The 22,736-nt window shown below is 45.1% G+C and overlaps 1 protein-coding gene and 1 pseudogene across 4 annotated transcripts in view; one reads left to right on the forward strand and one right to left on the reverse strand.

The window, feature by feature from the left end:
• The window catches only part of nsmce1 (NSE1 homolog, SMC5-SMC6 complex component), a 28,769-nt gene extending 13,216 nt beyond the window's left edge, over positions 1 to 15,553 (forward strand). Inside the window, exons 5-9 of one of the 4 annotated variants that reach the window (XM_056278633.1) lie at positions 10,702 to 10,848; positions 11,284 to 11,400; positions 11,886 to 12,012; positions 14,255 to 14,311; positions 15,370 to 15,553. In XM_056278633.1, coding sequence (XP_056134608.1) covers positions 10,702 to 10,848; positions 11,284 to 11,400; positions 11,886 to 12,012; positions 14,255 to 14,286 — 423 coding nt within the window. In that variant the 3' untranslated portion in view covers positions 14,287 to 14,311; positions 15,370 to 15,553. Of the gene's footprint in view, positions 1 to 10,701; positions 10,849 to 11,283; positions 11,401 to 11,885; positions 12,013 to 14,254; positions 14,683 to 15,369 lie in introns of those variants that run through there. The other 3 variants (XM_056278632.1, XM_056278634.1, XM_056278635.1) reach the window with 3 other exon arrangements.
• LOC130111441 (trace amine-associated receptor 3-like) lies at positions 14,810 to 15,766 on the reverse strand (annotated as a pseudogene).
• Between the last annotated feature and the right edge of the window lie 6,970 nt (positions 15,767 to 22,736).

A 22,736-nucleotide genomic window follows, 5' to 3' on the forward strand; every position in this document is an offset into this window, starting at 1 on the left:
CATCCCAGCAACCTCTGTTCCATCTGAGCGAGTTTTCTCCGGTGCCGGCCTTCTGGTCAACAAGGTCAAAAACTGCTTGATGGCAGAAAATGTTGACATGCTACTGTTTTTAAAAAGCAATCTCAAGTACACCGAGTTGTGAGTTGAAATATGCTATAGCCTGAGAAGGTGGAAGGAGTACTTTGAGTGGCTGATGAATGAAGAAAATGAGAGCGAGAGAGAAAGTTGGATGATGTAGGGATAGTGAATCAGGAAGCGCAGTGGATTAGCAAGGATGAAGTGAGGGCAGCTATGAAGAGGATGAAAAGTAGAAAGGCAGTTGGTCCTGATGACATATCTATGTAGGCATGGAGATTAGGAGAGATGGCAGTGGGGTTTTTAACTAGATAATTTAACACAATCTTGGAAAGTGAGAGGATGCCTGAGGAGTGGAGAAGAAGCATACTGGTACCGAATTTTAAGAACAAGGGCGATGTGCAGAACTGTAGCAACTACAGAGATATAAGTTGATCAGCCACAGCACGAAGATATGGGAAAGAGTAATGGAAGCTAGGTTAAGAGGAGAGGTGACGATTAGCGAGCAGCAGTATGGGTTCATGCCACGAAAGAGCACCACAAATGTGATGTTTGCTTTGAGAATGTTGATCAAGAAGTATAGAGAAGCCCAGAAGGAGTTACATTGTGTCTTTGTAGATTTAGAGAAAGCATATGACAGGGTGCCGAGAGGGGAGGTGTGGTATTGTATGAGGAAGTCAGGAGTTGCAGAGAAGTATGTAGGAGTGGTGCAGGATATGTATGAGGGAAGTCTGTCAATGGTGAGGTGTGCGGTTGGAATGACAGATGGGTTCAAGGTGGAGGTGGGATTACATCAAGGATTGGCTCTGAGCCCTTTCTTGTTTGCAGTGGTGGACAGGTTGACAGACAAGATCAGGCAGGAGTCTCCATGGATGATGATGTTCGCAGATGCCATTGTGATCTGGAGTGAGAGTAGGGTGCAGGCTGAGGAGAGCCTGGAGAGGTGGAGGTATGCACTGGAGAGAAGAGGAATGAAAGTTAGAAGGAGCAAGATGGAATACCTATGCGTGAATGAGAGGGAGGACAGTGGAATGGCCAGGATGCAAGGAGTGGAGGTGACGAAGGCATATGAGTTTAAATACTTGGGGTCAACTGTCCAAAATAACGGGGAGTGCAGGAGAGAGGTGAAGAAGAGAGTGCAGGCAGGGTGAAGTGGGTGGAGAAGAGTGTCAGGAGTGATTTGCAACAGAAGGGTACCAGCAAGAGTTAAAGGGAAGGTTTACAAGATGGTTGTGTTATATGGTTTGGAGACAGTGGCACTGACGAAAAGAGAGGAGGCGGAGCTGGAGGTGGCAGAGTTGAAGATGCTAAGATTTTCACTGGGAGTGACAAAGAAGGACAGGTTTAGGAATGATTATATTAGAGGGACCGCTCAAGTTGAACGGTTTGGAGACAGAGCAAAAGAGGCAAGATTGAGATGGCTTGGACATGTGTGGAGGAGAGATGCTGGGTATATTGGGAGAAGGATGCTGAATATGGAGCTGCCAGGGAAGAGGAAAAGAGGAAGGCCAAAGAGGAGTGTAGCGCTGCATTATGTAATAACGCCGCATTATGTAATAATAATAATAATTTGGTGCATTATGTAATAAACCACCAACATTTATGTCTTGATTTGAAAAAAACGTGGCATTATTACATAATGATGTGAAAATGTATTACATTATTACATAATGCGGCGTTATTACATAATGTGGCGCTACAAGGAGGTTTATGGATGTGGTGAGGGAAGACATGCAGGTGGCTGGTGTGACAGAGGAAGATACAGAAGACAGGAAGAAATGGAAACGGATGAGCCGCTGTGGTGACCCCTAATGGGAGCAGCCGAAAGTAGTAGTAGTAGAAAGCATATTCTAACCTATATTTACCTCAGAACGTTAATCCTTCATCATCGATTGCTTACTTACAACCAGCTACCACAGAGTTTCCGACCAGTTTTGTTGGCCTCTATGGCTACGACGTCATCGCCTAAGCTATGACGCCATGTCACGGTTAACTGTGGATACCCGCCAATGTTCTAAGTGTAAACGTGTACAAAAAAAACCCAAAACCCCCATCCCTACCCCAAACAACACAACCACAAAAACCAAAACATGAACACAACATCACTGAAACAACAATTTGAACGTGAACATTAACAATCTCAGAATCCTTTGCACTCTCCCAGTACAGAACTGTCAACAGTCAGAGCAACCACCCTCTCTGGTCACTACATAGCCCCCACTTGAGTGGTCAGCTGTCTTCAATGACCCCATCACCTAAAACATAGTCCCTCAAATGTCCAGGGTGCCATCGCTGGCGAACAGCCTGCCTGGAACTCGCAGGAAGCGCAACTGGGGGAGAGTAACACTGATCGGCGCATGGGGTGATACTGTTGCCCCCCTCTCCAACAACACGCGGAGCAAGGAGGCGGTATTGAGGAGAGTCTCTCCTGGTGCACACCCAAGACACCACCTCAGACAGCCGGCCCCTGACCTCACTGGGGCCTCTGCCAGTGACTGCGAAGCTTGAGGGAAATCCCCTTCATGTGAATGGGACAATACACCCATACCTTGTCCCCTCCCATGAAGGCCTGCCCAAGGCACAGGGCACCATGTGTCATAGGCCCTCTTCTGCTGCACTTGAGTTGGCCTGGGCTCGGTGGGTGTAGTTTTGGACCACCTGCAAGCGATCTCTCAGTCTTCGGAGGTAGTCAGTTTCTTTTCCCCTGGCAATCTCAAGCTCAGGTGGGGCCTCGAACACCAAGTCCACCAGTGTCTGGAGCTCCCGCTCAAACATGAGGACAACAGGTGTGCACTGGCTGGACTCCTAGATAGCAGTCCAGTAGGACCACAGCACCAGTGGTAAGTGGTGGTCCCAGTCCCGCTGATGTTGGCTGGTGGGGATGGCAAGCTGGGTGGACAGGGTGTGGTTGAACTGCTCCACCAGCCCGTCACTTTGAGGATGGAGTAGTGTCGTCCTCATCTTTTTCACCCCCAGCTGCTGGCAGACCTCACTGAAGACCTGAGGCTCAAAAGTTCCATCCCTGGCCTCTGTGAAGCTCGGCAGGAACGCCGAAGCAGGTGACTATCTCCTCCACCAGTCTCTCTGCTGTGCTTGTGGTGCTCTGATCCAGCACCACATGTGCCTCTGGGCACTTTGTGAAGTAGTCCATAGCCACGACAACCTTGCTGTTGCCGGAGTCGGTGACAGGGAAAAGCGCTAGGATGTCCACCCCTACTTGCACCATTGTGGCCCCCACCAAGTACTGCTGCAGTGGGGCGTGAGTGCGCTGGGTCGGTCTCTTCTGGGTGATGCAGGAGTCGCAGCAGTGCACATGTAGCTCCACGTCTCGTTGACAGCCAGGCCAGTAGAACCGCCCCCATAGGCGGTGGAGGGTCTTTGCTTTCCCATAGTGCCCCCCCCCCCAGCCATGAACCATCTGTAGAACCAGGGGGCAGAGCACATGGTACCAATAGCTGTAGGAGGTTGCTGCCTCGTCCAGGAGCTTGCCACCTCCGGTCCGCCAACCCATCGTGAAGCTCGGAAGTTGCCCCGTTGAGAGTAGTAGGCCTTTACCTTGGGCTCCAGCGCTGACACCTTTGTCCACTTGGGGCACAGCCCCAACTCCAACCACCCCCTCACCAGCGCCAGGGTCACATCTGCCTCCTGCTGCGGCCTCAGTTGCTGCGTTGTCAACGGGAACCACCTCTCCTCATTGCTGGCGGTCTGGACGGCTGCCACTGTTTGCGTCATCTGGTCCTGTTCATCTTCCTGTTGGCAGTAGTAGTACTCCAATACCGTACCGGGGCTCTGTGCCTGCTGAGCAGCAGCTGCTTGATGACTGGCTTGTTGGTCTTTGAGCCTGTTCTTCCCCTGGCCGACCTAGATTGCCACGGTCTTCATGCCGAGGGTGGTGGTTGCCCCCGACACATTTACACAGGCTCCCCATTGGGTCAGCCGTTCCAGACTGATAATGCACAAGTCTCGGATGTTGGTGAACCAGAACTCAAGCACCAGCTCCGGGTCTCCAGCGCAGACTCGCAGCAACTTCTTCCCTCTCATGCAAGCCTTTTCTCGTATCACATCATCACCTGGGTGTTGGTTGGTGGCCATACCACTGAGAGTGGGGCCGGTGGTGCCCTAGAAGATGCCAGGTCGCACCAGGGAAATGGTAGACCCTGTGTCCACCAGGGCCCAGCAGGGTCGACCGTCGAGTTGGCAGTTCAGATACAGTCCTTTGGTGTGACTTTGGCGGGCCAACCAGTGTGCATTGGCCTTGAAGGGGGCTAGAGACTGGAGCGGTGGTCCCCTCACCGGGTCACTGCCGTTGTTTCCCCGCCAGCCGGGTGACTGTGGCTTTCGGTGCCGGTGCTGGGCAGTCGCAGGCTATGTGACCAGGCTCGTCACACCACTAACAGCAGTCAGTCGGCTGGGGTGGATGTCACCTGGATGTTAGAGGCCATCGCCGAGACTGCTGTGGTGGAAGTCAAACCTGGTAGACATTGTCTGCCTCCTCTTCCTCCTCTTAGTCGGGCCCCCTGACGTGCATCGGGGGCCAGGGGTCTTCTGCTGGGTAGGCTGCGTGGAGAGTACCACCTTGGCCCGTTCAGCTTCGCAGAGAGCCCCACTGAGGGACTGGGGCATGGCGAGGTGAACATGCTGACGAAACCACTCCGGCTTAAGCCCCCACAGGAAAGCATGGAGGACCAGCTCCTCTTGGGTAGCTGCGTTGAACTATGGGTAACTGTGTTGGGTGTGTAGCTGCACATCTGCAGCGAAGGTACCCAGGCTCTCTCCTTCTTGACAGCGGCAGCTGGCTAGCTGCTCCCTGCTCTGGTCAGTGAAGGGTCATTGCCCGAATCGCCTCTCCAACCCCATGGTCAGGCCCCGGAGGTCCAGCTGCTCCACTGGGCTAGGTTGAGGAGCACCTGCAAAGCCTTTCCCTCTAACACCAGAGCCAGGTGGATGGCAGCTTCTGTGTTGCTCCATCGGCTGTGCCATGCCACTAATTGGACTTGTGAGAGGTACGGCTCTAGCTGTGTCATCCTGTTATACTTGGGCAGCTTGGCTGGTGTTCTATGCGTAACATTCCTCACGGTTACTAGGGGGTGATTGGTGGCGGCGGTCAACAGGCGTTCCCCTGTATTGGCCCTCCTGGCCTCTAGGGGGTGGTGGGGTCACGGTGCACTAGGGCTATCAGGGTGGGCTGGAAAACCATATCTGGCAGGCTCCGTCTTTTGCCATGCAAGGTTTTCCAAGTGCCAACGGGTTTACTCAAGTCTCTGGATCTCCCTCTCCATTCTTCAGCAAAATCTTACTTCTGTCACCAATGTGGTGTCAACGAGAGATCTCTTTTCAGTGGCAACTCCCGTGTCCCATACATGGCATGACCCCGGGAGTGCTCTTTTATTTGCACATCAGAAAGACTACTGAACAACGATCCCCCCCCCCCCCCCGAGGTCATTACTTGAAACATTAGTCTCAGTCATGGTCCTACAGTCAGTCAGTAAAACGGTCGTCTACTTAGTCCGAGTCAAACCCCCAAACAAACAACACAACCACAATAACCAAAAACTGAACACATCATCACTAAAACAGTAATTTGAACCTGAACGTTCCCTTGCAATCCCCCAGCACAGAACTGCTGACAGTCAGAGCAACTGCCCTCTCCAGCCACTACAGTATTTTAAGGTTTAATTTTCATCCGGCACAAAGTAGCAGACTAAACTTTCATTGTGCCAATTGCAACATCCATTTGTTTTAAGCAGCAATGGAGGCAAATAAGATCCGAGAGAAAGTTAAAAAAGAATTTAAAAAAAAATGGAAGGGCAGAAAAGTTCCATGTGGGAGCAATTTAGTGAAATACTTATCTATGATGAGTCAAGTGCTGGGTATGTCATGCAACAGGTGTGAAGCACTGTATGTATATGATAGCCACAAAACTGATACCTCAAACATGGTGTAATATGTTACCATAGCCTCACGCTTACATACATCCCACTGAGAAATAATGGTAATATGTGATCGGCTGCAGGTCTCTAAATTGGAGAAAATAATTCGTTCGGGTGGGTGGCAGGTGGATGATTTATATGTACATGTGGATTCGGACGATGTCAGAGCCGAGCCACCCATGACTATTCTCGGACGTCATGCTGTGTCATCTGTCTGGCTCCATCTCCTGCTCTTCCCATTGCGAAAAAACACACTGCTTACTTTTCACAATTTCTCAACAACTCCCCTATAAAATCACCCCAATCATTCTAGAATGAGTAGTTCTTTCCAAATAGACCTATTCAAGTCATCTGGTGAAAGTTGAAGTTTTTTTCATATCGCAATTTATATCACATAAAACAATATCGCAATGTGAGTTTTTTCACAACTTGATTCACTGGACTTTTTGAAATTAGATGTTTCTGTGATGGGTAAATTTTTTTTCCTACATTGTTGAATTTCGCATGTCAAATTGCTGGTGGTCACACAGTTCATGAGTCACAGAGGAGCTCTCAATATGTAATCAGAATCATGTTTATTGGCCATGTAGATTTGCACATACATCGAATTTGACTCCAGTTTCGTGGTTCTGTCAGTGTACTTAACATAGAATAACAACACTACAACACAAAAATCTTCAGATATATACACAAGGATTGATTTATACAGGCGAAATAAGCGGTGATAAAGTGCAGAGAATACATCATGCTGAAATAAATGTTAGCAGGTTACTTACATACGTGCCTGAGGTAGATGGACATGATAGAGTGTACCAGTATATGTACAATGTACAGTACACTATATACAAAATGGTTGGATTTATTAGACAGTGTTAAGCACTCATTTGAATGACAACCTGTAGAAAGAGACTGTTTTTATATCTGGTTGTTTTGGGGTACAGTGCTCTGTAGCGCCTACCAGAGGGGAGGAATTGGACAGGTTGTGACCAGGGTGTGATGAGTCAGCAGTGGTGTTGCCTGTCCGTTTCCTGAGTCTGGAGGTGTATAAGTCCTGAATGGAGGGCAGGTTGACAACAGTGATTTTCTCAGCACACTTAACTGTCCGTTGTAGTCTATCCCTGTCCTGTTTGGTGGCTGATCCAAACAAGACAGTGATTGATGTGCAGAGGACAGACTGGATTATTGCAGTGTAGAACTGAATCAGCTGTTCCTGAGGCACGTTGAACTTCTTGAGCTGGCGGAGAAAGTACATCCTCTGCTGGGCCTTTTTGATGATTGTGTCTATGTTGGATACTCACTTTAGGTCTTGGGAGATTGTGGAACCCAGAAATCTGTAGGTTTTCACCGTAGACACCGTGCTCTTGAGTATGGTTGGAGGACTCCTCCTGAAGTCCACTGTCATCTCCAATGTTTTGAGCGTGTTCGGCTCCAGGTTGTTATGGCCGCACCAGAGGGCCAGCTGATCAACCTCTCATCTATATGCAGACTAGTCACCATCCCAGATAAGGCCAATGATGATTGTGTTGACCGCAAACTTCAGTTTAACAGGCGGGTCACCTGAGGTGCAGTCAGTGCAGTGCAGTTTGTGTAGAGGAAGAAGAGTAGAGGGGAGACTACATATCCCTGGGGTTGCCAGTGCTGATTGTCCGGGTGCTGGACGTGATTTTTCCCCAGCCTCACCAGCTGCCCTCTGTGTGTCAGGAAGTTTTTAATCCACTGGCAGATGGGGGCTGGTATAGTGAGTCGGGTGAGTTTGGAGTGGAGGATATCTGGGACGATGGTGTTGAACGCTGAGTTGAAGTCCACAAACAGGACCCTTGCATATGTCCTTGGGGAGTTGAGGTTTTGGAAGATGTAGTGCAATCTCATGTGACTGCATCCTCCACTGATCTGTTTGCTCGGTAGGCAAACTGCAGGGGGTCGAGCGGGCCAGCACCAATCTCTCAAAGGATTTCATGACCACTGACGTTAGGGCAATGGTCCTGTAGTCATTAATCCTGTGATACGGGGTTTCTTGGGGACCGGGATGATAGTGGAGCTCTTGAAGCAGGAGGGGACTTCACACAGCTCCCATGAGCTGGTGAAGATCAGTGTGAAGATGGGGCCAGCTGCTCAGCACAGACATTAAGACAGGAGGGTAACATGTCATCTGGGCCCGGTGCTTTCCTGGTCTTCTATCTCTGGAAGAGCTGGCACACGTCCTCACAGATCCTGAGTTTGGTGGGGAGGGGGGAGTGGCTGGCAGGGCGTGCAGTTGGTTGTGTTTTGTGGCTGGAGAGGGTGAGGGGTATGACAGTTTGCTTTTCAAACCTGCAGAAAAACCCATTTAGGTCGTCAGCCAGTTGGTGGTTCCCTGTAGTGTGGGGGGATGGTCTCCTGTAGTTAGTAATGTCTTTCAAACCACTCCAGACTGATGATGGGTCATTGGCAGAAAACCTGTTTTTCAACATTTCAGAGTAGCACCTTTTTGCCACGCTGATCTCTTTTGTGAGGGTATTTTTAGCTTTGTTATACTAGATCCTATTGCCACCCCTGTAGGCTTCCTCTTTGGCCTGACAAAGCCGCCTGAGTTTTGCTGTGAACCAGGGCTTATTGTATTTAAAGGTACAAAAGGTTTTGGTGGGCACACACATGTCCTCACAAAAGCAAATGTAAGAGGTCACAGTGCCAGTAAGTTCGTTCAGGTCTGTAGATGCAGTCTCAAAAACACTCAAGTCAATGCAGTCAAGGCAGGCCTGGAGCTCCAGTTTTGACTCATTGGTCCATTTCCTCACATATTTAACCACAGGCTTTGCAGATTTTAGTTTCTGCCAGAGTGTTTTTGTCTCTGGTGGGACATTTAACATGCTGTCTGTATTTTGGCAGTTCGTGGCTGAGGTTTGCAGTGTTAAAACCCCCAAGGATAATGACTAGGGAGTCTGGACAGTTACGCTCCATGTTTGTAATTTGATCAGCCAGGTGCTTTAACACCTCTTTAACACAGGCATGGGGTGGGATATAGACACTGACCAGAATATATGATGAAAATTCCCACAGTGAATCAACTGCTTTACAGTCAATGAAAAGGGTCTCTCAAGTGGGGGCTGCATGATTCCTTCAACACTGTGACATCTGTACACCAACTTTCGTTTATGTAGAAGCATATGCCACCACCCCGTTTTTCTTTTCCATATAGCGCCATTTTGCGGTCCGCCCGGAGGAGTTGAACCTGCAGCAGATGAAGTGCGCTGTCTGTGATATGCTCACTAAGCCAGGTTTCAGTGAGACACAGGGTGGCAGATCTGGAAAAGTCCGAGTTTATTCCTTTTAGGAGTAGCAGTTCGTCCATCTTGTTGGCCAGAGAGCGGATATTTGCCAGGTGGATTAACAGGAGCGTGGTCCTAAATCCCTGCTATTGCAGTTTAATGAGCAATCCAGCTCGCTTACCCCTTTGGCGTCTTCATCGTAGTCCGCACAGGACTGTACTGATCAAGACTTTCGTTAAAATGTTAAAATGTTCAATTAAAGTTGTTAAATTTAATGAACAATTCAAAAACTGGGTGTAACTGCATGTTTATCTCAAAGGCAGTGTACAGAGTGGAGTAGTTTGCCAGCTGTCAGTTATACAGCAGTGTGACACTGCAAAACTGAGATTCAGGCAAAGTCCAGAAATGCAAGGGCATACACCCCTGATGCCAGTCCCTTTTTAAGCTATGTATGAAATTTGTAAATTGTATTTTAAAATGTCTTGTAAGCCATTTTGGAGTTAAAAGCTATAAAGTGATGGACCATGCCCATATGCACCATTAACATAAATCAAAAGGATTTGAGTAATATTTTGTCTTAGAGCATGTGTAGTATGTTTAGCACAAAAAATTGAATCAGTTCATCAGTTCAATGTTTTGTCCAGATGAACTGATTCAACTTCTGTGATTTTCTTACCTGGATTATTGAGCATGGCGGCGCAGTGGTTAGTGCAGACGCCTCACAGCAAGAAAGAAGGTCCTGGGTTCAAGCCCCGGGGTAGTCCAACCTTGGGGGTCGTCCCGGGTCGTCCTCTGTGTGGAGTTTGCATGTTCTCCCCATGTCTGTGTGGGTATTCTCCGGGTGCACCAGTTTCCTCCCACAGTCCAAAGACATGTCGGTCAGGTGAATCGGCCACACTAAATTGTCCCTAGGTCTGTGTGTGTGTGGTGGGGGGGGGCTGCCCTGCCCTGCCCTGCCCTGCCCCGTGATGGACTGGCGGCCTGTCCACGTCGCCCTGCCTGCCGCCCAATGACTGCTGGGCTTGTATCCCGTGACCCCGGTTGGGATAAGCGAATTGGATAATGGATGGATTATTCAGCATGCATAAAGACAATTATGTTTAGCAGTTCATTTGGAGCAGGGGTGGGCAATCTTATCCAGAAAGGGCCAGTGTGAGTGAAAGTTTTTGTTCCAACCAAGCAATTACACACCTGTGTCTCCTAATCACGTTCCTCAGCCAAGACTACTGGTTGATTAGTGGGATCACTTGTGTAACTGCTTGGTTACACACTGCCCTTTCTGGATGAGATTGCCCACCCCTGATTTAGAGTGTATTTTGCAGCCAAACAGTCAGAACTACTATGGCAACTGTGGGACAACTTTCAATAACAGCCAACTTATTGCTGAATTGATAACCCAATTTTTCACCCTTGCCAGGACGCATCTCAAGACAAACTTTATTTTTGTGCAGATTGATCTAATTGTGGACTCTGATGAAGGGATCGCCTGCTCTACTGAAATCCTGAACCATGCCGACAGTTTGCAATCTAAAAAGCTGAAAAAGAGCGATGCAGAACACCTCCTGCGCCGCCTTGTACTTGACAATTGGCTCAATGAGGTATATTATTTTGGTTATAGTCACTCTCAACCATAATTAGCATTTCCTATGAATTTAGACAGCTTATATTACATTGCATACTCGGCGTCATCCAAAGTGTGAAACTCTCTTGAGCATTGATACTGTATTTTCAAAAAGAATTGTCTCACTTGTTTCTAGTTGTGGCAGTTTGAACATGTTCACAAAGTCAGGCAAACACTCCAAGATCCTAGGCAAAACATTCTAAATAAAGTTTTTATGCTGTTAATAGTTTAATACCATATATTTTCATGCATGCCACAAAAATCGTTTATTGTCCTTACATAATTTTACAAATCCTTTTTTACAAGTTGGAAAATTGCCCAATGTCCTTGCTGCAACTCTCCAATTTCATTCCTCCATCTTATTTCCCCTCTGATATGCCATTTGATATTTGTTTGCCATTAAATTATTTAGAAACAGGGCAACTACACATTGACCACCAGATGCATCATAGATATGGATCATTTTATCCGCACAGTGTATGCAGACCGGGTCAAAATGTGCAGCATCTGCCGCAGTATTGCTCTGCAGGTAAATATATTCTCCTGGTTCTGTTTTGGTATTCTTAAATTAGAATATTCCATTCTATAGCCATTTGAAATATAGAATTCTTGGTGCCTCTCAAATTGAACACTTGGATAACAGAAAATTGAGGTTAAAAATAACACAAGCGTTGGTAAATTTTAACGTTTCCAAAAATGGCCCAAATTCAACTTTCAATAGCTTTCAGTGTTTGATGTCAGTTAGTAATCTTTGTTAGTTTCTGGCTTTCTGCTGTTTTGTTGGTGTGGTTGTCCAGGCACCAGGAGACACTAGAACTTTCCTTCTTTTCTTTAGTCATTGTTAAGATTTTGAGGCAGTTGCCACAGTTACCACACATACAGTGTTTGCTTTCCCACTAACGTAACTTCTGCATTTGTCCTGCTTATGTCAAGAGATGTTGATGTTGTGTTAATCCTGTCCTTTTTGTAACTTGCTTGCCATATCGCATTATTGGAATAATATGATTATTTTAGGGCCAACTGTGTGAAAATCCTACATGTGACATAAAGATACACAAACCATGCGTGGCCAGATACTTCAAAGATAAAGAAGATCCAAGATGCCCAGCCTGTGATGAGTTCTGGCCACATGAAATCCCTGGTAGTTGTTGTTTTTGTTGTTACTACTACTACTACTATTTTAGAAAAAAAATAGAAAACTAATTGTGCCCTTTTGTTGGTATTGGAGTGTAGAAGGCATGTTCTGCTAACAGTTTAATTGAAACACTAGAATTATGTGTAAATTTGAATTTACTGAACATAAAACTGCATGCAGTACCCATGCAGTGTAGTCAATTTTATTTGTATAGCCAAACATCACAAATTACAAATTCGCCTAAAGGGGCTTTACAGCAACACAACATCCTGCCCTTAGACCCTCACATTGGATAAGGAGCAACTCCCTAAAAAAAAACCTTTAACTGGGAAAAAAAAATTAGGAAGAACCCTCAGGGAGAGCAACTGTTAAAAGGTTTTTTTTTTTTTTTTTTTTTTTTTAGGGAGTTGTTCCTCATCCAATGTAAGGGTCTAAGGACAGGTTGTTGTGTTGCTGTCAAGCCCCTTGAGGCAAATTTGTCATTTGTGATATTGGGCTATACAAATAAAATTGACTTGACTTGACCACCATCACCATGGAGACCTGGGTGGAGGACAGACTACAAGTGCGCGCAAGGGAGACTCGTATCACACTATTCACATACAGAAAAATAGAAAGGAGAAGACATCATTCAGAGAGAGAAAAGACGTGAGAGAAGAGAACAGTTTGCAACAGTCAATAATCTATACTGTATAATCTCGTCAGCAGAAAAGTGCTTGGTAAATTCAATGAGACAGAAACTGACCTGCCATGCTGTACAGGTTGTGAAGCACTCAACTTAAAGGCAACTAATTGTAGGCTAATGCAAAAAAATGAATTTTAAATTCGGATTTAAAGGACTCAACAGACTGTTTGTCCGATGGGAGCGGGCAGGTTATTTCACAAGAACAGGGCCCAATAGGAAAAGGCTCTGCCACCAGCTAACTTCTTTTAAACCTTGGGTACAAACAGGAGCCCTGTATTTTGACAGTGATGAGCTCAAGATGGAATTTATGGTTTAAGGAGATCAGACAGATAAGATGGGGCAAGCCCATTTAGGATTTTATAAGTCAACAGAAGCACTTTGAAGTCTGATCTAAACATGGATAGGAAGCCAATGAAAGGAGGCAAGAATTGGTGTAATATGGTCAAATTTTCTCATTTGAGTTAGGATTCTAGCTGCAGCATTCTGAGCCATCTGAAGACTTTTAGTCCTAGCATGAACAGAACATTACAGTAATCAAGTCTGGATGAAACAAATGCATATATTAGAGTCTCTGCGTCAGCTATGGTCGGAAAAGACTGAATTTTACCTATGTTATGTAAGGGGAAAAAAGGCACTCTTGGTGATTTATTTAATGTGCGTGTCAAAGGAAAGACTGGGATCAAACGTAACACCAAGATGTTTGGCTGCCACAATTAGTGAAATTACAGAGTTGTCGATTGTTATCGTTACCTGATCAAATTGGTGTCTAGCAAGGCCGATGACCAGCATCTTGGTTTTATCCCAATTTAAAAGCAGAACGTTTAGTGACATCCAATTTTTCACAGCAGCCAAGCAGGCCTCTACATTAGTTGTTTGAGTATGATCATCAGCCCTTATAGGCACATGCAGCTGAGTATCATCAGCATAGCAATGGAAATTTATTCCATAACTGTGTATAATTTGGTCAAGAGGTAAAGTATAAAGACAGAAAAGTAGAGGGCCAAGAACTGAACCCTGTGGTACACCATATTTAACGTCAGAGAATTTTGATGTAATACTACTATAGCAGACACAATGTGTTCTTCCAGATAAATGGGACTTAAGCCAAGAGGTCTAAGCCAGAGATTAAAAAATTGCAATTTAATCTGTCTAATAGTATACAGTGATCAGTGGTGTCAAAAGCTACACTGAGGTCCAGTAGTATAAGCACAGAAGTGGAATCAGAGTCCATAGCTAGTAAGATCATTCACCACTCTGGTCAGAGCAGTTTCAGTAGAGTGACAGACCCTGAAAGCTGATTGAAATGGTTCATATAGGTTATCCAAAGGTGGTTTTCTTCTATATGAGCCTGTGTAAATGAATAAAAATTGACTTCAAGCTATTGCTACAATTTTTTCCCCATTTGCTGTCTGCTTTCAGGACTGCATCTAGAGTCATATATTTTACTTTTGATTAACATGTTTTTGTAGATGAAAGTCAAATCAAAATGATAACTATGGTAAAATGACACGCTAACCCAAAGCGTGAACATTTATCCATTCATTGTCTTCCTGTCCCTTTCAGAAGTCGGACAGTCCCAGTCACAGCCCAGATGAAGCCTGCAGCCCTCTTTTGATGGCGGTAAATTTCTGTTAGTGTTTATTAAGTTGCTTAAATTTTTGAAATTGTTAGAGTAATAACTGCACTGACGGTTTTATTCTTAATTTTTTTGTATTTTTGGTTTTTGTACATATCCTGTTCTTGCAGTTATATGACAAATAAACTTGAACCTAGATGTTTTATATTCATTCAATTTATTTTATGTATGTATTCGTATTTTCTGTACTGAGTGTCAAGCACTTTGTAACTGTGTTTTTAAAAGTGCTATATACATAAAATTTTACTTACTCCAGCATCAAGCAAAATATGATGTTAATTTCTTTCAATCTATATCACCAATATGGAGTTGGTACCAATTTCTTAGGAAAAAAACTTGCTGAAAGTGAAATTTACTACCTTAATTGTTTGTTTCAAAATATTCCCATCAAACATATTTTGTGGATAGTTGGCATTAAAGTACCCTAGTTTCACAAGAATTATTATCCAGTATCTGTACGGTGATACTGAGCCCAATGGCTCTTCTAAATCAGAGTTAGAAAAAAAGCATGTATTAGTGAATTCACACAGGAACTGAAATACACTAGCCAGGACAAGATAGCCAAGATGAGGTGCTGTTTGATGTGTCCTGCCCTGCAAGAGAGGGATGGTAATACAGATGCAGTAAAAAAAATACCAGTATGACAATACCAAGAGTTTTGGCTTCTTTTCTCGCCGATTTCTCAGCGTTTACATTCACCCGCCCAGGTGTGACAGCTGTAACTTGAGAATGAATGACATGAATGTAACAGCCACCACAAACACTCAAGTGCAGAACAATAATGTCCGTGCAGGGGCCTACAAAGGTGACCACGAGGACAACAGCTCCAGAGAAATAGTCAATGACCACCACACTCCATAGCATGTGTTGAGCTTGTTTGGCTGCTGAAGATCCCCTTTTGAAATAAGCCCATTGTAGAAAACAACAGGCCCGACACAGACAGACACTTTTATTCTGCTCTGAGTGATTCTGGTGGGGTATTGCAAGGGGTCACAAATAGCCATGTAGCAGTTAATCGATATGAGCACAATGTTTCCCACAGAGACTGAGGTGAGAATGAAGCCAAAGATGTAAGACGGCACAGGTAATGTGACCCCGCAACCAGCAAGCCTTGATGAGATGCAACATTTCAAATGGCATCAATCAATCAATCAAGTTACATTTTATATAGCGCTTTTCTAGCTGCAACAGCCACTCAAAGCATTTTACAAAAACATTGACCCATAACCTGTAGTGCAAGTTAGAATTGGGGATTCTAATATCTATCATTAAAATGTAATAATACAGACAAGATCCCTTACTGTGTCAAGTTTAAATGCAATATTAAAAACTGGCATCACCAGAAGTGCGACGAGGAGGTCTGAGATGGATAGGGAGAGGAGGAGCAGGTTGGTCAGCATGTGAAGTTGCCTAAAGTGGAACATGGAGATGATGACCATGCAGGTTGAGAGCCACCGTGAGCAGAGCAATGGAGGATGGAACAGAATGTAGAGTAGCATGGCCTCCGAGCGTGGACGCATGAGCCCCCTGCAGGAGGAGTTTAGTAGCTACGGGAAGCAGAGCTCTGCATCCTCTGAGCTCTCCATGACCAGATGGAGAGGAGAAGATTAGTGTTTTCATCATGTTCTCTCCTTTTCCTCTCTAATTTTCATCTTGCTTGCAAGTTTCTTTTCCTGTCCCCCTCCCCTTTCTTGCATTTCATTAGTTTATTTTTCTCCACCTCTTCCATGCCTCTCTCTCTCTCTCTCTCTCTCTCTCTCTCTCTCTCTCTCTCTCTCTCTCTCTCTCTCTCTCTCTCTTTCTCTCTCTCTATCTCTCCCCCCCCCCCCTCCTCCTCCTTGTCCACCTCCGCTTGTAATGATGCAAGAGGCCACCTTCAACCTCTGCAATGCATTTCTGTTGTGGCCTTGAGAGAGATTAATTCAGGCCCCATTTGCTGTGGTAGACACAACAGGTGATCAAATTATACTGCACAGCCCATGAAAAGTGACTTACATGAATACAATAGTACTGATTGGTATTTCAGTGATCTGACTACTTAAATACTTGGTGGGTTACACTTCGACAGAGACAGTAACTTTTGCCACCAATTTCTCTGCATCGCCTTGGGTAGTGACCAATATTGTGTGTTAGCTAAAATGGTAATAGGGCCTACTTGAATTAGGTAATAGCAAAACCAAAGCTGCAAAAATTGCATATTTCCTGGATATTTTTCATCATGTTTTAACTAGGATGTGTTACCAAGTTTCAAGCAATAACACTCTTATGATTATTGCATAGCAAACATCAATGAGCATTTGTGAAAATCAAAACAGATGAAGGGTCTCGGGATAAGCGCTTTGAATAATGGATGGATAGATGGAAAACAGATGAAGGTTGTTCCACTTTTAAAGGAGAAACACTATCAAATCAAATCAATTTTATTTGCTTAGCCCAATATCACAAATTTGCCTCAGTGGGCTTAACAGCAACACAACATCCTGTCTTTAGACCCTCTCATTGGATAAGGAACAACTCCCTAAAAAAAAAAACCTTTAACAGGGAGAAAAAATAGGAAGAAACCTCAGCGAGAGCAGCAGAGGAGGGATCTCTCTCCCAAGACGGACAACGTGCAATGTATGTTGTGTTTATGCAATTTACACAATACAACATTGAAAGAGGATAACACAATTATAATGGACTTATAAAATGTATGAAGAATATGATGCGCAGGATGCCAAGCAGTGTCTAGACGCCATCGGAACAGTCCAGGACCCAAGCCACGCGACCAGCATCATGTAAAAAAAATTTTTTATTTGGATTTATCAAAAGAAAATGTGATGAGGGGAATGGCAGGCAGCATCCAAGTGGTGACCACCATCAACCACAGATACCTGAGAAGAGAACCAACTGCATGTGCGTGCAAGGGAGACTCACATGACACCATTCACACAGAAAAAGAGAAAGGAGAAGACATCATTCATTGAACTTTGTGATTGCACCCTATATGTTATATGCTCTCTCTCTCTCTCTCTCTCTCTCTCTCTCTCTCTCTCTCTCTCTCTCTCTCTCTCTCTCTCTCTCTCTCTCTCTATTTTTTTTAACTACTTAATTAATCCCCTTGGGGAAATTCTGCCATTGTATTTAACCAATCCTAGCTGTGTAGCTAGGAGCAGTGGGCAGCCACAGTGCAGCACCCGCCGACCAACTGTAGTTCTTTCCATGCATCGGGCATACCATGGCACAGACAGGAGTATTAATCCTAACATGCATGTCTTTTTGATGGTGGGGGAAACCAGAGCACCCAGAGAAAACCCACCGCAGACATGAGGAGAACATGCAATCTCCACACAGAGGATGACCTGGGATGATCCCCCAAGGTTGGACAACCCTGTGGGGTTCGAACCAAGGACCTTCTTGCTGTGAGGTAACAGCGCTAACCACTGGGCCACCGTACTGCCCCCCCATATTCCTATCCCTGCTATACAAGCAATCCAAATAGACAGAAAAATACACCAAGAGTTGCTATGGCTTGAATACAACAATTTTACTGTTGACCTTTTTGACCTCAACAACACACAATGGCAGAAAATAATGAGAGGCAGCTGCTTTTCAAACAAGATACATTTTAGTAACCATCATCCGTCTCAGTTTAGCACGCACATGCAGACGTGGGGGTGCTGCGGGTACTCAAGCACCAGCCCCTTTGCCCCCTGATGCCCAAAGTGCCCTTTTGTTAAGGCAACTTTTTTTTAAATTGTTTTATTTATTTTTTTGTAAATGCCCTTTTGTGAAGCCCTGCCAATCTAACTATTAATAAAATGAATGAATAATTATTTAGCCGTAAATAAAATGATCCACATGATGACCTTTCACCTGTCGACCTTACCTCATCCGATGTGCCCTCACGCCAGAGGCACGAGGCAAACAATGGACAGACAGCATATTTGATTCAGCAGGATACCTTCAGTACCGCCAGTAAGTGGGGTTTGCATCAGTGTGCTTGTTGTTGGATGTATTTTACAAGAACAAAGTGAAGAGGGCATGCAAAGTTGTTTATATTGCTGTGTGTAGCCTGTAGAAGTAACGTTAGCTGCCGGCTAACATTGGTTAACAGTGTAAGTTAGCCTGTAGAAGTAACGTTAGTTATGACTCCACGGCAGAAATCTAGCTAAGCTGGCAGCAGTCGAGAGGTCACCTGCGCATTAGATGACTAGCTAATGTGTCTAGCTAGCTAGGTGATTACATTTTAAGAAGCTATTATGTTCTTATTTAGATGTGAATGGGACGTCGTCACAAAACTATCAAGAAGTTTAGCCGATTGCCTACGCCAGCTGTCAAACCAAGTCTGTTTGCTAGCTAAAGTTAACTAATGTTTAGCTATGGCTCCATGTCTAAATAAAATTAACAAACGCCGCGTTTGGCAATAAAGCAGTTGAGTAAAAGGGAGAAGGTCCACACACCGATGATAGCAGCAAAATAGAACAGAATAGATTTCAGGAAAAGGTATGAAATGTCACTGTGTGTGTGTGTGTGTGTGTGTGTGTGTGTGTGTGTGTGTGTGTGTGTGTGTGTGTGTGTGTGTGTGTGTGTGTGTGTGTTCTGATGTCTCGCAAGGAGGGGAGGTTAAAACAAAAAAAGGAGCTGCTTGAGGCAGCAAAAGGCAGTGTATCCCTATCCAGCTGGGTTAAAAAGAGCACAACAGGTAAGAACAACACATGTACCATTTGTTTACAGTGCAAAGGTATTCAATTTTAGACAACAACAACAATAATAATTACTATGTTGCAATGTACCAGTTTTTTATTGTTTTGTATAATTCCTTAAGGTGGATTTATTATTGATTTGGTGCAAGAGTAGTACTGAACTGGTAAATTGAGCTTTGTTCCAAGATGGACAGCGAGTGGAAAGTGATAGGTCAGATGAGATGGAGACAAAGGGTGGAGAGAAAGAGGAAGACATTGAGGCCCAAGCGACAGAAAGAGTTGCGGGGAACAGCAAGCCAGGAGACAGAGGCTGGAGAGAAAGAGAGGGACATTGAGGCCCAAGCAACAGAAAGACTGCAGGAAGAAGCAAGCCAGGAGACAGAGGGTGGAGAGAAAGGGAGACATTGAGGCTCAAGTGACAGAAAGAGTGCAGGGAACAGCAAGCCAGTAGACAGAGGCTGGAGAGAAAGAGAGGGACATTGAGGCCCAAGCAACAGAAAGAGTGCAGGAAGAAGCAAGCCAGGAGACAGGCTGGAGAGAAAGAAAGGGACATTGAGGCCCAAGCAACAGAAAGACTGCAGGAAGAAGCAAGCTAGGAGACAGAGGCTGGAGAGAAAGAGAGGGACATTGAGGCCCAAGCAACAGAAAGAGTGCAGGGAGAAGCAAATCAGGAGAAGGAGACAGAAGCCAGAGAGGGGCCATTCTCAAACCTACTTGGACTACATCACGCAACTGACCCTGCCCTCATCCTACAATTTGACATAAAGTACGATGAGGCCTTTATCCAAATGTGTGATAATATTGGACCCTGCCAACCAGTACTGTCATTTCCAAAGAATGTAGAGGGACGGTCATTTCAGATGAAGTGGTATGAGAATAACCCATGGCTAGAGTATTCTCCTAGCACTGACGCCATGTTTAGTTTCAGCTGCCATCTTTTTTTAAGTGATGAAAAATACAAGAGTCACAAACACTGGAAAACCGAAGGGTTAAATCACTGGAGAAAGGCTTTTGAAAGAATCAAGGTGCACAGTGCCTCGGAGACTCATGTGTGATATGGTGAGATGGAACTCATTCAAGAAAAAAACCACTGGAGGCAGCTTTTGAAGTGAGTGACTGTGAGTCGCAAGCTGCAAAAGAAAAAGAGAGGGAGAGGAACAGAGAAATGTTGTCTTGTTTGATTGACGTTACTCTTTTCCTGACAAGACAGGGCATGTCTTTCAGGGGAGAAGATGAGACCTCATCAAGCCAAAATCGAGGGAATTTCTTAGAGTTAGTGGAGTTGCTCAGCAAGTATGACAGTGTAATTAAATTACACCTTGATGCCATAAAAGAGAAGCAGGGAACCCAAAGAAGACCTCTTGTCTCAGTCATCTCGAACAGATCCCAGAATGACTTAATCAAAGCTTTGGCCATATCAGTAAAACGTGTCATCAAAGAAGAAATTCAAGAGAACAAATTATTTTCAATACTTATAGATGAAATGACAGATGTGTCCTACACTGAACAGGTTTCCTTTGTTGTGAGATATGTACACAACATGAAAATAAAAGAGCGATTCATTCAGGTGTGCAATGTGCATTCAACAAGTGGAGATGCTCTTGAAAATCTTGTGGCTCTACTGGAAGAAAATGACCTGAAAATAGAAAACATCTGGGGTCAAGGTTATGATGGGGCTGCAAACATGAGTGGGCACTGTAAGGGACTGCAGTCCAGAATCCTAAGGCCTTGTATGGGTACTGTCAGGCACACTGCCTTAATCTGGTGTTGATAGAAAGTGCAAAGTCAAACATCTATTTTGTCAACTTTTTCAGTCTAGTTGAAAAACTTTTATGGTCAACTAATCAAAACGACACTCTGCATTTATTGAAATGCAGAAGAGGAAGCACCTCGATCAGCGTCCACTGGAGTTGCAGAAGCTGGGCCTGCAGAGAAGGTGCACTTAAAACTCTGGTGAATGTCCTCCCAGCTGTCATGCAGTTCCTTGAAAAAATGGCACAGCAAGATCCCCCAGACTCCTCAGCTGGTGACGCAATTATCCTTCTAAAAAGCGTCACTTTTAAGTTCTTCTTGTGTCTGGAGATCACCTGTCCAATCTTCCAGGGGACTGCAGTTGCTTCTGATGCATTGCTGAAAGACATGGACCTGGCTGCAGCATACAACATTGTTGATGGAGTTTTACAGAGGCTGGCCCAAAGCAGAACAGAAGAAGAACTTGAGAACATTTACAAACAGGCTATAGAGAAGGCTGCATCAGTGGGCCTGGACCCTCCATCTGAGGTCCCTGGACAAGCTAGGAGGAGGAAAGTGCCAGAGAAGTTCAAGTTTGCTGCCACATCAGCTACAACTGACCATGCTTTCCCAACTTTGCAGGAATACTACCGTGGTGAAGTGTATTATGTTTTTTTTTCTCTAAATTTATTTCTGATTTTTCCCTTTTTCTCCCAATTTAGTGGCCAATCGATCCCCTATTTTAGTTCAAACACCCACCCTCGTACTGCATGTGTTCACCAACTGCATCTCTCCGGCCGGCAGTCTCGCCTTGTCACTTTTCGAACCACTGCTTTTTTCCAACACACACAGAGATGCATTCATGTGACGAACACAAGCCTACTCTGCCCCCCTCCTGAAGACAGCGGTACCAATTATTGCTGCTTCATCGGGTATTATAGTCGGATCTGACGAGACCGGGGCGCAAGCCCCTGGTCCCCAGTGGGCAACTGCATCGACACAAAGCCGACGCTTAGACCGCTACACCACCGCAGACCCTGAAGTGTATTATGTTTTTGTGGACACAATGACACAAGAGCTTTAAAGACGCTTTAAAGGAGGAGATAATTCCAAATGGGAAATCTTGAATGCCTTCTATTGCCTGACAGTCCCAGAGAATTTGAAAACAGCAACCATCCCAACAGCAGCACTCCAAGCTGTGAAGAAATTGTGCCAGTTCTATAACATTGAAGAGGAAGAGAAATTGCAGACAGAACTGAAGGTCTTCCATGCTTCATATCGTACCCACCAACAGTCAATGTGTCATCTATTCTTTCAGTGGTCAAGGAAAACAATGCACATCTAGTTTTCCCCAACATGACTGAGCTGCTGAAGACATATATGGCACACTTCCGGTGTCAACAGCAACTGTGGAACGTTCCTTCTCAAAATTGAAGCAGGTGAAAACCAAACTTCGCAGCCTTTGCAAAGAGGAGAGATTGTCTGAGCTGCTTCTGTTGGCCATTGAGATGTACACTCACCGGCCACTTTATTAGGCACACCTGTCCAACTGCTCGTTAATGCAAATTTCTAATCAGCCAATCACATGGCAGCAACTCAATGCATTTAGGCATGTAGACATGGTCAAGACGATCTGCTGCAGTTCAAACCGAGCATCAGAATGGGGAAGAAAGGTGATTTAAGTGACTTTGAAAGTGGCATGGTTGTTGGTGCCAGACGGGCTGGTCTGAGTATTTCAGAAACTGCTGATCTACTGGGATTTTCACGCACAACCATCTCTAGGGTTTACAGAGAATGGTCCGAAAAAGAGAAAATATCCAGTGAGCGGCAGTTCTGTGGGCGAAAATGCCTTGTTGATGCCAGAGGTCAGAGGAGAATGGCCAGACTGGTTCGAGCTGATAGAAAGGCAGCAGTAACTCAAATAACCACTCATTACAACTGAGGTATGCAGAAGAGCATCTCTGAACGCACAACACGTCGAACCTTGAGGCAG

Source organism: Lampris incognitus, chromosome 4, assembly GCF_029633865.1.
Source record: "Lampris incognitus isolate fLamInc1 chromosome 4, fLamInc1.hap2, whole genome shotgun sequence".
Lineage (NCBI taxonomy): Eukaryota > Metazoa > Chordata > Actinopteri > Lampriformes > Lampridae > Lampris > Lampris incognitus.